Here is a 16,792-nt window from a genome sequence, read left to right as displayed (position 1 = left end):
CGATAATGCTCCACTTTTTTGTAGTTGCCAGACTTGTGAATGGGAACGATGTAGGCAGCTTTCCAGGCTTCCGGAAAGGTCATTTCACGAAGTGACTGGTTAAACAAGAGGGTAATTGGTGCCGCTAATTCCCTCGAGCAGTTCTTCAGCAGTAGGGGAGGTATACCATCCGTCCCGCATCCCTTTATGATGTCCAGGGCATCGATAGTTTCCACAATTTCATTTTCGGTGAACTGGATCACTGGCAGGTCGATGTTGTTTGCAGGAATGTGAGCAAAACAACCGCGTCTTGGTACCGGTGACTCTTTGCTAAACACGCTCCCGAAGAACATAGCGAAGAGGTTCGCGGCTTCTGCGATTGTGTTGGCTTGGATACCATTGAAGTTGACGCTACGAGGGATTCGAGTGGATGCTTGCCTTTTTTTCACAAAATCCCAGAAGCACGATGGGTTTTGTTTTACGCTAGTCTGAATCCTGGCAATGTAGTTGCTGTAACTGTCGAACAGCACTGTCTTGTATTGCAGTTCGACATTTCGAAGATAGTTCCGATCGCTTACAGACTTCGAATTGAAGAAGCGGTGACGAGCTTTCCTAAGAATGTTGCGCAGGTTCCGGAGTTCGGGGGTCCACCACGGTTTGCTAGACATTGATCTGAATGAACGTCTTCTGCGAGGCACATTGTCATTAAGCACTGCATAGAGCTTGTCATAGAATGCTGATAACAGTTGTTCTATTGGTCCGGTTTGCTGTAAGAAGTCCCAATTGATAGCGCTCAGAACCGTTTTTAACTGCGCGAAATTGCATAGGTTGAAGTCATAGGAAGGATTATCGTCTAACTCGGTGTGCATAATTAGATCGTCGCTGTCCTCGTCGAGTAGTATAACAAAGGGTGCATGGTGATTGTCCACTGACAACAGAGGCGAGCCGGGTTCGATTACGTCCAACTGCTCTGGAAGGCTCACAAATGCTAGATCAAGAAGCCTGCCGTTCGCGTTCAGGTATTGGTTGACTTGTTGCAGTCCAATAGCAAACATTGTTTCGATGAGTGCCTGTTCATGTTCAAGGTTAACGTTTGTGGGTATAAAAGGACATCGTAATCGCAACTAGTTAGCTGCAAACGTAATTGCGCTATTTTGGTGCGTATACCTCTGACATTCTGATAATACACGGAAATAGGACGTTCAGAGGAGCGCGTTCTCATTCCGACTCCAGAGGTTGAGGATGAAGAGGGAGGATCGGATGGTGCTGACGATTGGCTGAAATAGTTTGAACTATCAGGAACTAAAATCAGCGGGATACGAGCATCGGACGTGTACTTGCCTGTGGATACAGTTTGGAAGTCCCCGTGTCCACACCCAAACACAGGACCGGAACGACTGAATGATTCAATTTCGAGATTCAGATTCCAGATTCGAGTTCCAAATTCTATATTAAGTTCAAGAGTTCCTATCTAAAATTCAGATTCAGAATTTAGCTTTAGGATACAGATTCAGGTTATAATTTGTGAATCCAGATTCGAAAATTCAGGTTCAGAATCCATATTTAGATTCCATTCCAGATTACCAATTCAGATCCCGAATTGAGTTTTAATCTCCTGTTCGTTGTTCTATGTCGAGATTCGGAATCCAAATTCAAATTCATGATTCAGGTTTCAAATACAAATAGAAGATTGGAATCCCAAATTCAGATTCCAGATTCAGATGTTATATCCTAGATTTGGAATTCTTATTCAGTTTCCAGAAACAGAACCCAGCTTCAGAATCCAGAATTAGAATGCAGATTAGAATCCAAATTCAGATTCCAGATTAAGAATCGAAATTTGAAATGAAGCTTCAGAATCCAGATTCAGAATTGAAATTCAGACGTTATCAGAAGTTATATTCCACATTTAAAGTACACCATAATCATATATTTAGATTTAGATTTGTGCTCCCGTGGCCGAGTGGTTAGCGTCATAACTAACATGCCGGGTGTTCGGGTTCGATTCCCGTTCTGGTCGGGGGAATTTTTCGTCAAAGAAATTTCCTCCGACTTGCACTGTGATCACGCGTATTCTAGAGCTTGCCACTCAGAATGGATTCAAGGCGTGTTATTTGGCATAGAAATCTCAACTAAGTTCTAATAAAAATGACGCAAGTAATACTACGTTGAGACGGCGAAGTTCCTCTAGGAACGTTAGTGCCATTGAAGAAGAAGAAGATTTAGATTTCCCGTACAAATTCCAGATAAAGAATGCAATCAAGCTTCCAAATCCAGATCCAGAATCCAAATCGCGATTTGAGATTCAAATTCAGCGTCCAGATCCAGATACTCTATTTAGATTCAAGATTCGAATTACAGATTTAAATTTACTATTCAAATTCCGAATTCAGTTTCCATAATAAAAGTTCAGATTCATATTCTAAATTCAGTGTGGGAAAGAGTAAGGACTTCGAATCCAGAGTTCATCATTGAAATCCAGAATGAAATTTTAGATTCAAATTCCAGATTCATATATATGTTAAAGATCAAGAGTCTGAATCCAGATTCAGAAACCAGAATCAGATACCAGATATCGATTCCTTATCCCGATTCCAGACACAAAACTAAGCTTCAGAATGCATATCATAATCCAAATTCAGATTCCAGTGTGGAGTCCAAATTCAAAATGAAACGTGAAGAAATGAAACTTGAAGTCCGGCTACAATATCCAGATTCAGATTCCAAATTCAAATTCCAATTCCGCTTTAATATTAAAGATTCGAATTTCATCTTCAAATTCCAGATTCCGTGTGCATATACCAGATTCAATTTCCAAATTCAGAAATCAGAATCCTATATCATAAAGAGTAAATTATACTTACCAGACACTGGCTTGACGCAACACAACGACCGACATGCATCACGCGCCGTAAATCTTAGAAAACAATATTTTGAAAAAACAATGCTCAATGACAAAATAAAGCTTTTTTCTTTTAGGCTCCAACAATAAAAATAGATCCAAAAATGTTTAACTTCTGAACAAAAATTATTTATTGTTTTTTTTTCTTTGTACCCGCGCTTCGAGCGTAAAATTTATAATGTAGGAACAAATCTAGATCTTAAAAAACAATTTCCGAAACATAGGCAAATCTTCCATGTTTAAAATGTTAACTTCTGATGGAAGTACACCACACATACCATGTGGAGCAAACCAATCTTCCGAGAACCTTAAGTGAAGAAAAAACCTCTTGCGATACAGTTCCCTGGTGGCACCGAAAGCAAATTTGACCCGTTTCTAGTACCGAGATACGGCAGCGTTTCGGCATGCACACCTGGGCAATTTCAGCATGTATGCATTATGCAGAAATGTTATTACACTTTTCGTTTCTCTTGTGGGCCGAAAAAAATCCCTCCTTCAGAGCTTCATAGTCTACCTTCGCGGGCTATTTATCATTTCAACCGGCATTCTTCTTGGTTTCCTCCAAAAAATAACTGTGCAAATTGTACGTTGAGCCAAATTGTTATCACACGCCCCTGTCTAGCGCGGTTTTTTTTTGTTCTTTCCCCTTCTGACTCAATGCAATTTTCCAAGATCCATATTTTGGTGGGCGGAAATTTATCATAATTTCACCGCGCCGTAGTAAAATAACAGTACTCCATCACATCGCGGCAAAACGATTTAAGTCCTCTGCCAAATCGACAAATTGAATAACCTACCTGCTGCTGACCGTTCTGTCGGACGAACCGCAGCCCACCTTCTTCCCCCCTGGCGCATTATCACCCGCGCTCGCGTTCACACAAAAGGAAGTTCTCGAGAACCCTCTGCTCGAGTTCCAATTAACCTATTTCACCGCTGTAATTATCGTGAGGAGAAATTACCATACCACCACCACCAGCGCGCCAGCCAGAGCCATGTGTCGCACGAAAGCCCATTATTAGTAGCTAATCTGGTGGGGCTCCGCTTGAAAGAGGCTACTGTTTTCCTTGAGATTAATCCTCCACAGAGCTCTCGTCGTCGTCGAGCGAATGCACTCGAAATTTATTCACTCAGAGTAAACACGACGAAGCTTACTTCCGGCGCTGCCGGCGCCGACGAAATGCGATTCTGTCACGATAACAAAACAAAAAGGACACACACTCATCGTGAAAAGAGAGGGTTTACTTTTGCGGATTAGGGCTTTGGATTGGTTGTGAAATTACGGTGGAATTAGAGCGAAACCGAGCGGAAAGGTGGTACATTTTTAATCTAATGGACACGGCGGGAGAGAAGTTTTACACAGGAGCTGGAACAATGGTTCGTGTAAATAGAGTGATTAGACGCTGTTACGCTGTCAAGTGAAAAGGTGAAGTAGGGCACTTGTTGGACGGACCCGTCCTACTAGCTGCATCCAACAAATCACGTAAAACCAACTGAGCATGTAATTCTCTAAGGATGTGCGATTGGTAGAATGAAATAATAGACCGGGAGCCGCGTGTTATGATTTATCGACCTCCGGAGATACACCTCGACAGATGGTTAGTGCTCGAACTAAACTGCTTTCGAAGTTATCAGCTTTATGTGATTTATTCCAATGAATGTTGCATATAACGGGTAAGCCCACCCAGGATGGCGTAAAAATATCCCAACAACCCGACCATTTGAATGAAATTTTGTTCAGACTTTCGGTATAATAAACTAAACTTTTTTTTTTCATAAAGTAGAACTATCGAGACGGACTTCTTTATTTTGAAACGAATTTCAATTGGTTAGTTGTAACTCGAATTTTTATTATTGCTACAGGAGCTCTCTTAGATGCCTTTCGAAGTCGTGCAAGGAGATCTTTCAACGCAGACTATTGTTCAATATAGTAGAACAAAAGCATAATGAATCATAAAATATATGGCCAGTCTGTTTCGTTGCAAGGGAGTTTTAGCGATTGTTCTCTTTAGGTAACCTAGTGTTACCTTCCGCCACTGCGTGTTGAAATATGTGATAGAGCAAAATCAGTTTGAGGGCTTATTATTTTACACGTATCGAAAAGTATAGAAGTTCTCTTGATGGCCTTAAAGGATGTATTCGATTAATAAAAAAAATGCATACTCCAAAGACCACACTTTTAAAAGATTCTCTTGAAGCTTTCAGGAAATAAAACAAACAGTCTCCCCAGTCCGAATGCGCGCATTTTTATATTCACTCTACCCATTCAAACCGTCTTCAACTTCGTACGTGAACAAGATTCACGTAATATATTTTATTTATTATACCCGTTTTGGAGATATAGAGAATAGAGAATTTCTCATTTCTTCATCGATGTCACTAGCATTCGTAGAGGAACTTCGCGGTCTCAACTTGGTATTACCGTGCGTCATTGAGTGTATTCTGAGTGTCAAGATCGGGAATACGCAATCCGAATCGGAAGTTTGCTTTGGCGAAACATTTTCCGACCCGAAAGGGAATTGGACTCTAAGTCTCGACATGATATGTGTGACCCCAATTACTCGACCAACGAAATCACAATAAAGTAAAGTGGAGGCGATCTGGCGTAGTGGTAACATCCATACCTCTTACGCAGAGATCATGAGTTCAATTATCACTCCCGACATTCTTCCAAAAATGGAAGTAAAAGTGACGAACCAGCCGAAATGTGTTGAAAGTCACTATAATAGAGAAAAAAAAAGAGACTACCACAGGCTAACCACTCGTAATGCAAGACTAATTGGTTTGTTTACAGAAGTATCAGTCTTTTAAAGCTGCTATGACATGGAGGGATGTCTTCCAATGTAGTCTCGAATACCCGAACTGAAGCATTGTGTTCATACCATGTATATTCCGGAGTGCAAAAATACATGCAAGTACAAAAGTACCCGCACCTTGCATCTATTTTGCAATGCCGAATTCCCCCAGGCTCATTGGTTTGGATGGCTGTGTTAGGGAAACGCATTGCAGTGATCGTGTCTCAACCGCTGCGCGATCATGACTGAGTGGATTTCCGAGCAGGCATTCGTTTATATACAGATTTGTGCGTTTTCAATAGCATATTTTCAAAGCAATTTTCAACCTATTGAAACAAGTTTTCGGGTCATTAATTACCAATCATATTCTTGGACATTTTATCTTTCGAATGAAGTGATTATCATACCAGCCGACAAAAATGTATTAACGTTTAAAACCTTGCACACCAAAGCGTCACGCTCTTGTTTTCGAAGCGTTGAGCTTACACCCCGGTACAGAAATAAAAGACGTAGTCATACGTAAAAAAATATTTAAAATTATTTAGAATCGATAAAGATGCCGCTATCGCATGAACCCCAGATAAGTCAAAAACATGTTTTTTGACAAATTTTTTTTTTTTTTAATTTCTGTATTATAGTGACTTTCAACACATTTGGCTGGTTCGTCACTTTTACCTTCCATTTCGGAAGAATGTCGGGAGTGAGAATTGAACTCGTGACCCTTAGCGTGAGAGGTATGGATGTTACCGCTACGCCAGATCGCCTCCTTTTTGACAAAATGGCGACTGTTTGAAGAATAAAATTCTGTTTAGAACGTTTTTCGCGTTTCACGATATAGAGATGCATACAGACTGTATTCATATAAATTTGACATAAATCGGTTCAGTATAACTTGAGATATCGTGTACGCCAGCTTGAAAAAACTAGTTTCGAGAAAAGTGGAGTATTATATATATATATATAATATATATATATATATATATATATATATATATATATATATATATATATATATATATATATATATATATATATATATATATATATATATATATATATATATATATATATATATATATATATATATATATATATATATATATATATATTATATATATATATATATATATATATATATATATATATATATATATATATATATATATATATATATATATATATATATATATATATATATATATATATATATATATATATATATATATATATATATATATATATATATATATATATATATATATATATATATATATATATATATACGATATATATATATATATATATATCGTTGATCTGATCTGTTTTAATAGAGTTCTTTCGCTTACTTCTCAAGTTTGCCAAGGAAGATTTGAATGTTGCCGCCACGTGTTGAAAACCCCAAAATATAAAAGAAAGTTTCACAAACGAAGAGACGCACCATATTACTTTGCGTCATTTTGATTAGGTTTCTTGATTGAGATTTCCAAGCCAAATAACACGTTGTATTATGAGTGGCAAGTCTGAAGTATCCAGAGGACGTTAATTTGTTTATTTGGATTCGGTAAATGCACTATGGGATGTAATAAAGGATTGAAACTGTAGCTTCCGTAGGCCCATTGATACATGGCGAAGGTCTACTTTAGATTGTTCTGAATGAAAAGAAATTTTTTGTTTCTATTTTTAGGATTAGACTAAGAGAGAGTTGCAACAACGGTAAAATGGCAATGGAGGCCACTGGCCCGAATACGATCATTATGATTGATTATGTATAATATTGATTTGTTGATATTTTGAATATAAAATAATAACTGTAAAGTTTTTTCAACATTGCAGAGCTAGTTTTTGTAATTCAAACATTCACAATTGGCGGACCAGACCAGAATCAGGACGATAGTTATAACTTAGTTTTAGTTATTTTCAACTGTATTGTTTTGAAGACATACTTTGAACGAAAGAATATTAAAAAGTGATAATAAGTTTCAAACAAGGAAAAAATGAGCCTATCATTGCAAAGCATTCACAAGATACTGTTTTCAAATTTTTCTCTATTTCTTTTTGATATCCGTCTAAAGAAAATCTCAATCACTTTCCGCTTTTGTCAAATTACTTGAAACCCATCAGATGTTTCTATGAAGATTATCCATCTGACCAGTTTATGTTTGAATAATAAAATCAAACCTTATATCCCGTACATCAAATTACACGAGAATGGGAAGGATAAGAGGAATAAACTCCAGAATCCCATGTGGGAGTAGCTCAGATTATACTGATCGTGAGGTGGATAAATTCGGGTTTGTTCTGAGATATAGAAGATATTATTCATCAAAGTAGTAGAAACTGTTCATAAAAAATGATTCTAAATATTTCTCACTATTCAAACGAGTTAGACAGAGCTAAGTACAAGAGTATGCGAGATTTCAATTATTAAACGTAATAGTCATGTTTTATCTCTAGCCTAATTTATAGAAAGAGAAAATACAATTACATTCCCATATGTTCAACAACTACATTATTCCCGAGCAACCAAGTATTCCTCCTCATCTTTGAGCCAGCATTTGATTCAGCAAACTAATCATCGAGGTATAATCGCAAACTTATCATTCTAAAACATACGATTAATGCAATGGAATATTATCTCATACGCTGTATTAATTTTACCTAGGGGCTGTCCACATACCACGTGGACAGAAAAAGCACGATTTTACACTCCCCCTCCCCCTCCGTGGACGAGCGTGGACATTTTCATACCCCTCCCCCTGTTGTCCACATGGACATTTTTGCTTATTTAATTAGAATAATTGAGGAAATAACTGGATTGTGCTTACATTAAATTTGATTTCCATTTAAGTTTTTTTTAATTTTACTAGCTGTACCCTGCCACGCTTTGGATGTCTAGTATGCCAACACGGAAACGCGCAATATACAGTTGAACTATCCACACCCGAATCTACATCACACAATCCCAAAGATTGATCTTGAACAACGCAAATCGAATAAAATCAAATGGATTTAAAATCATTATCGGATACAATTTTAGTGCACGATTTTTTAAACAAAATGTGTTGTTACCACATAGAATACGTATTCAATACTAGAAAGTTGATTTAGGCTCACAGCTTTACCTCAGAAGTGTGCTCATTCCATCTGAAAATCTTAAAGTTTCCTGAGGGGTTGTTAGTAGCAACAACAATCCTTGAAGTGGATTTTATATTGTGTCATAATATGAGCTCCATCAGTGGCGAACTTTTTGAGTGTATGAACCGCACAAAAACAAAACAGAACAATTTATTTGCATAGATTTTTTTTTATCAATTAACAAGAATTTCAAGAAAATAAAAGATGGAATAGAGACCATGCACTGATATCTAAAGATCTTCATTTAATTAAAGGATTGAGGAGTAAAGGGTTGAAATTTGTAATCGATTTCGAAACGCCTGTACTTTCGATATAAATCATGACATGAAGACAAAAAAATCAGCATTTTTAAACTACAAATTTCTGGTTTGTGGATATCGTACGTACATATTTAAGTTTAATGTGTATATGCGTTGTAGACAAAAGACGTTTGCTTTCAAAGTTTTTAAAAATCTTAAAAATATATTCACAATAACAATCCAATCAACCTGATTATTTCGCTTTGATTTGATTCATAGAAAATCGAATGATCCGTTTATCCTTTAATTTTGAATCATGAATATTTCATGAAATAATGAACGCACCGCAAATCGATGGTCAAATCTGCCCACTGCAAACTTGGAAATATTCTATACAAGGTCCAGTTGTTGCTTTAACGAATGCATAATTTTGTAATAGAGTTATAGCGTTTCAAAAATCATTCAAAATTTTCGATGTCGCATTTTGCTCCTCTATTTTTTTTTGTCGAGTGTAGCTTTTTGCCCACTCCGGAGTACGATTGGTCACAGGAAATGTCGATTCATTTACACATTCGCTTTACTTTAAATCATCAGCGCAATGCGAAACCTTTTCCGCAATAGTTCCGGGAAATTTCAGAGGGTACTCATAGCGTATCAGAAATACTTTCAATGTATACAATGTATTTTAATTTTTCAACTGCTTATTGACCATTCTTCATTGAGTGTCTAGATGGCTTTCAAAATGCTCGCGGGGAAAAACTTCCAGCCCTATTCTGTATTTCGATAGACTCCAAATATTTAGATCGACTCGATAAAATTCCATTCTGTATTCCGTTCAAGTTGTTTTTGCATTTCGTTCAATCTGATTCTCTTCGAACATTAAATGGACAAAAAAATTGGGAATTCAAAATTATATCTCGAGCGGAATAATGCAAATCCGGCGGAATGCAAAATCGGTGTATACATGAGACAACTCACGACTCATTGATTTTTTTACTAACCTTGCCCGAAAAATTATTTGTATTGCTCTTTGGTTTTTTTTTTCCAAATTAATCAGTCGCTGCCCCAATCCTCCCTTTTTTAAAAATTTGTACATTTTTGGTTTGAAATCTGCTGCCCGATTGAAATAAGTTTTTGAGAAATCAATTAATTTAATAGAAAGTTGGTTGATTCCTCAAAAACACGAAAAATCGAACAGCAACTTAGATAATTTTTCATGGCTTTGGAAAGCTACCATATGGTAAGGTTTTGGTATCAAATGATAGTTCAATGTATTAGCTATCACTTACCATCAATTTCATTCGATTATGTATAACTTTATTGGACAACAAATTCGGATTAAAGCAACTATGTGCGACTAACATAACCTAATAAAAAATAAAACCTAAAATGCAATAATATGTAAACTTTCTTACAGTATTACTTTGATAAAAGAACACACATTGCGATGAGAAAAAAAAACCCATTGGATTGAACCTCCTACAGGATCATAAATGTAGGTTTTCGCCATTGTTTTTGTTTGGCGATTTTTCGGTTTTTTTTCATTTTCCGAAAACGAAAGGACGGAAAAAAAATTCTTGGAGATTTGGGTTTCTGTAACGCCAATAATCAAAATTACACCAATGGAGTTTGTTATGAAAATATTTTTTACAGCTTGGTCGTTAATGGGTTAAACTGCTGAGAAAACTTTCTCATAAATTGAATAGAATATCGAAAACTATTATATCTGTTTGAAATATTGTTGTTAGATAATAAATATTTCAGGTGATAGAGGATCGTATTTGATGAAAGAAATCTTCCACGCTTATGGAAGATAAATATCATCTACGAAAGAATTATTGAACTTTTCCTTAAGACCGTTTTTTTGCCTTGAATTGACTTTAATTCAAAAATTACGCTGCTTAGCACGATTTAATTGCTTTCATTTGAGAAAATTGTGCATAAATTATGTTGTGAATCATTTAAATTTTTGCAAGATAAAAAAAGGATAACAGTGTAGTGTCAAGGAAAGAATTGTAGAATAGTTGGACAGCTTCAATTAGGTTGATAGAAACAATCCAGTTTATCATGCACTTTAGGAAAATCCAGTTAAGCATGCATTTATGAAAACCTATGAAACAAAAATTTAAGTTTCATTTTTACCTATAAAAGTTACTTGGTTTCATTTATTTAAATGTTTTACAACTGTGTACCCGTGGCCCTGTGGTTAGCGTCTCACATTGTCATGCCGGGTGTTCGGGTTCGATTCCCGTTCTGGCCGGGGAATTTTTCGTCAAAGAAATTTCCTTCGACTTGCACTGTGGTCAAGCGTTTTTTTAGAGCTTGCACCTCGGAATACATTCTAGGCGTGTTATTTTGCTTAAGAAATCTAGCGCTAGAAATCTAGTATTAATAAATGGCGCTAGTTAATGCATACATTGAGACGGTAAAAGTTCCATAGGGAACGTTTAACACCATTCAATATAATATATACAACTACATTTTAAGCCAAATTTTCTTATCTTTTGAATGAGTAGAGTCAGTTCAAGGCATAAAATTCGACTCAAAAAAAGCTCCGTGGACAAGCGTGGACATTGTCTTACCCCCTACCACCCTCCTGAAGTTGTTCACGTGGTATGTGGACAGCCCCCTACATAACGTTCAAACGTCTGAAATTATGCAACCGACACAACGTTCAAACGCCCGGAATCATGCAACTGACATGTCTCTTATAAACGGGAATGAACACTTTCTCTTCACGGAGTTCATTTTTACACGCAACTGTCCGTGACAATGATGATAGACACAAAAAGATTAAGTGAAGTGTAAGTGACGTGAAAGCGTACGTGGCAGTGATGTTCGTGATCAGGCCCCGTTTAACTTAAAAAAAAATTATACTTATTTTTTTTTAGTTTTAGTATATTATCTGTATCATTAGTGTACTTCTCTACAATAAAACCATTCAAATTTGTTTAAATTTTTATTTCTTACCCAGCTTTCTTGGAATATTTTTAAGATGACAAGATTATATTAGTCAAATCATTTCAATTAATACCAATATTGAGGGGAATGCAAAAAATACATAGTCGACCATTTTGGGGCGGCAACCTTTTCGAATTTATGTTGTTCATAATGTAGTATATGCTCCATTTAGCCATTTTTAGCGGTCAAATAGAATTTTTCAGGATCATGGAATACCCGGTTTTGTAATGAAAGTAGAATTAAAAGTGTCTTCCAGATCAATTCCAATTCCAGATCAATTAGTGATCAGGAACGGGGTTAAATTTCAATAATTGTGGGACAACCCTACAAACACTCAAACATACACACAAACAGGGCAAGCTGAATGAAACTATTAAGGTGACCGTACACTGTTTGCCCGGAGGTCAAATATTTGATATTTTTTGACAGATAAGGTTTGATTTGATATTTGTACAAACACTATTTTGTTTGCCACTCTTCAATTTTCAACAGAAGTAAACAATATCAAACACCGAACATGGAAAAAATCAACTGAAATATTCAAGGTAACCTAACCATGGTAACAGGTTCGAAGAACAGACTGAAAAAATATTTTAGGCATCCAATAATTGAATATTTGCTTGTCGTGTTTTGTGTAGAATATATTTTATCAGTACACGTTGACCAAATTTTATCTGTCAAAAAGAGTCAAATATTTGGTTTCGGTCAAACAGTGTATGAGCACCCTTACAAAGTAATTGTTTATTTGGGTACTGCGGCCATCTTGGATTTGGATTTTTATGATCTACTGTGCGATTACCGCGACTTCTACCAGTCGAGCACTTTCATTTGATAACCATATTGATGGGGCTTTGAAAAAAATGGCGCCATTTTGTGGTGGCGGCCATTTCGGATTCGCATGTTTCGTAAATAACTGTGTTCTACTAATCAATCCCCTTCATTTGATATCCAGATAGATGAGGTCCTGAGGAAATATGTAATCCGCCATTTTGTAGCGGCCGCCATCTTGAATTTGCATTTTCCATAAATCATTGTGTTCTACTAGACAAGCGCTTTCTTTTGGTACCCATATTGATTATTCAATATGGAATTTTTATACAAATTATTCAAAATTTCCGATCTAAAAATAATAAAAAACAAAAATAATCGGATAATCCGGATAATCGAGTCTAAAATTCCGGATAATCGAATCCTGGATAATTTATTTTTTTTAATGCCCCTGAAAAGCAGAATATTCACTATCAATGCACTCAAACCCTCGTTGAGAGCGATTACCTCACCTCGTTTAAATTCTGATAAAATATTTTCGACACTAAAAAGCATCAAAAGCTTCATTATTATTTCCACGTCCATAAGTGTTGTTAATTCGTGGAATTGCTTCCAGCGGTGAATCAACAAACCGAAACACACTCCTCTTCAAATCGCATTACCTTCCACAGACTAATGTTTGAACGTAAATTTTATTACTAATCCTTGCATTATGTGGCACATTAGCGCTGCAGCAGAAATCCGAAACCCATATATTCCAGCTCCCATTCTATTGTTGTTCAACCAGTGATTTCTCGGAATATGATGCACCGGGAAAAAACAAAACACAAAAAGCAGTTGTCGTCGCCATTGCTGTAATCTCCGCACTCTGTCTGTGTACTTTCACCCGAAAAAGGTTTGTCTTGTTGCTTTTTTTTTTCTCCTTCTCGACGATTTGTGAGAATCTGTAGACGGAACCCATTGACGAAGCTCACCATCTCGCAGAGTACCTGTTCACCGCCCCTTTCGGGGCATGGTACAGTTATGACCAGCGTTGCCAACTATAATTTTAAAAAATCAGGAAGAATGAAAATAAAAATCAGGATAAATCAGGATAGCTCATAATGGGTTGTCCGAAAAGTTGATGTCGATTTTTTGGGAAAACAAAAACATAATTTTCAATCAAAGCATTATAAATTCATTTCATATCCATGGTTCTGTTTCACAATCTTTCGCCACCTTTCACACAACTTAAATAATCTATCTTCCCAGAACATGTAAGGAGGATGCTCGAACACAGTCCATTTGAATTTTTTCAATGGCTCTTGAGTTACGCGAGCAGTATGTAAACTTCACAAGTACGGCGATGAAACAGGCGTTCGGCGGTCAACGATTCGATAAAACTGAAGAAATTCGTGACGCAATTACATCGTACTTCGAAAAGTTGGACGCTACGCACTTCACGCTCGAAATAGAAGAACTCGTGCCACGCTATGAAAAATGCCCCGAACGTTACGGCGATTATGTAGAAAAATAGAAAATAAAACGTAGATTACGAAAATCATCTTGTTTTTGGCCCTAACTTTATAACTATTTCTGAGGTACTGAGGCCATTCAATTTATTGAACAACCCTCGTATATACAAGTGCGAAACGGAGAACTATCATGACAGAAAACGTTGATATTGTAACCAGTATATTTATTACGAATAATGTAAAGAGTACAAAAATCAGGAAAAATCAGGATCATTTCAGAAACATCAGGATAAATTGAGCGTTCGTCAGGATATCAGGGAGCGTGCTAAAAAATCTGGGAAATCCTGAAAAATCAGGAAGGTTGGCATCTCTGGTTATGACACAATCTGTGCGACGGATCGGTTGTGTGATGTTAACATGTGTGTGTGTCCCACTCGCATCCGGACATCCAAAGATGAACCAGATGTGTTTCGGATATGATTTATCGGTTGTGTTATTGGACCGAAGTGTTCGCGGCTACATCTCGGTAATTTGTTGTGGGAAATCGCGTCACAGGCTCAAACTTGACAATGTGCTGAACGTTGAATGTGTTTAAAAACATGACGCGCATACGTCATGCCCGGGAACCGTGACAAGGACGACGAAACAAATCTACTATCAATCCGCAATCAAGCCCAGCTGCTGTACAGACATGGGATCGATCAATGTGGCCCAAGGTAAACCACTTTCCCGTAAAGTGACTGTAAACGTTCAGTGTCTACTGAGCACAGAGGTTCGGTAGCTGAGCGCCTTTGCTTGTCATTTCGTTTTTGTGTCACGCGTAAAACTTTCCCAACAAGTGTTTTTAAAACTATTGACAACTAGAACATAATACAGCAAAGATTCCCGACTAACCTGCATTAACCGCCGAAAGCTGCGTTCCGCCGCAAAGCAGCGCTATCGCTGCTAACGTCCAAACTGATAACACCCGGCCTGACCTAATGCTGCGCTCCAATCTGTGGTACCGATGACTTCGCGGCGACGATGATCCAATGGAGGATCTGTAAAAAACGGGGTCACGCGTACCGTCTGTTTGTCCGTGAGTCATGATGGTGATGGCGGTCGGTGATCTGCTCCTTTGCTGGTCCACTCGTGGAAGCAGTCGCTCATGAGCTTCCATTTTTGTGTGACTCTATTGCGCCTTGCCGACCGTCGTTTGACGACGGAACACTATCATTTTTCTCTGCTTAATTGAACCCTCTAACAAATAGATTATTTTTTAGATTTTCGGCGGGACGAGTTTCCGGAGCACTGATAAACAAACACTCGCGCGCTCGCACTTATTAGCCTTATCAGAGGAACCACGGGCTAGCGGATTGGTTGAGCAATCCTCCACACTACAAACACACTGAGATTATTCAACACGTTTAATATTTACTTGGGGACCAGGTTGCGCGATAACGATAAGACCGCGCACAATGCTTGTGTTGTGTTGTGTATTCGTCGTCGTATTCACATTCACTTTTTTCGATTCTTATCAAATTTTCAACTGAAATGATATGCGCACATCACACACCACCACTGAGTAGACAGAGATCACCTGTGTTGTTTTATGGGCGTTGATCAAAAAATAACAAAGCGCCTGAAAAGAAAAAAACGAAAATGGAAATAACCTTTAGTATTATTTTTAGAAGCTGTCTTGCTATGCATTTAATCAATTTCCGTGGGGAGCACCCCCACCGATGAGACCGCAAAAGTCGCACAAATGGAGCAAAACAAAAACAATTTCGCGCGATAATGAGTTGTCGGTCGGTGTGGGACATACAAACGGTTGGGACGACTAATTCAAGGGAGTGGCGGATCGTTCCGGTGTCTCTTTCACTTCTTGTTCCTTCCGTATTGATAGGTTACAAGAACACTCAGCACCGGAAGCTCCCACAAATAGTAGCAATTTCGCTATATCGCCATCTGTTCCAAAATAAACTGGAATCAATTTCTACGCTGACTTTTGTGTGGTATGAAACTTTTTTAACTTTTTAATTTCATTCAGTGGAAGCCGAAAAACGATGCATGAATTGGCAGTAGTTTTTGATCATTGGATCTGTCCATTGTTTGAAGCAGATAGATGTTGACACTAGGATTGGGCGATCCCGGATCGATTCTCAAACAATCGATCTTTTCCATTCCGATTTCCGATTTTTTGGATCGATCTTTTGTACTCGAGAAAATCGAGAAAATCGATTTTCTGCTTTCGATCTTTTCGATCTTTTTGTAGATTTGTTTTTCAGTGTTCATCGATTTTTTATCTCACCAAAGGCCAGCTAACATTTCTTTTAAACATAATGTCAGCATTTGGATCGCTTCTTCTACGATTTACTTCAGTACAAATGCTGACAGTGACAGAACTAATGGAAGCTACATAGGGGATGAACTGTAACAGGCTGCGCGTAGGATCAATGAACCTGATGTTGACATTAATTACTGGCGAAAGGTTGTTTTTTAGATCTGGCGCCAAAATCGAGAATCGTATGGCACGATTGGCTTTTATGGGATCATTGTTAGCTAAGTTCTGGGCTGTTGTTC

General features: G+C 37.5%; 1 protein-coding gene across 9 annotated transcripts in view; it reads right to left on the bottom strand.

Annotated features, from left to right (window-relative positions):
* The window catches only part of LOC129763323 (protein sidekick), a 230,680-nt gene that overhangs the window by 206,727 nt on the left and 7,161 nt on the right, over window positions 1–16,792 (bottom strand). For all 9 annotated transcript variants that reach the window (XM_055762264.1, XM_055762269.1, XM_055762268.1 and 6 more), the window contains exon 2: window positions 15,125–15,851. In XM_055762264.1, coding sequence (XP_055618239.1) covers window positions 15,125–15,389 — 265 coding nt within the window. In that variant the 5' untranslated portion in view covers window positions 15,390–15,851. The remainder of the gene's footprint in view (window positions 1–15,124; window positions 15,852–16,792) is intronic.

This window comes from Toxorhynchites rutilus, chromosome 1 (genome assembly GCF_029784135.1).
Source record: "Toxorhynchites rutilus septentrionalis strain SRP chromosome 1, ASM2978413v1, whole genome shotgun sequence".
NCBI classification, from domain to species: Eukaryota; Metazoa; Arthropoda; class Insecta; order Diptera; family Culicidae; genus Toxorhynchites; species Toxorhynchites rutilus.
Note: the sequence above shows the minus strand (reverse complement) of the source record. Positions and strands in the feature narration are given on the sequence as shown.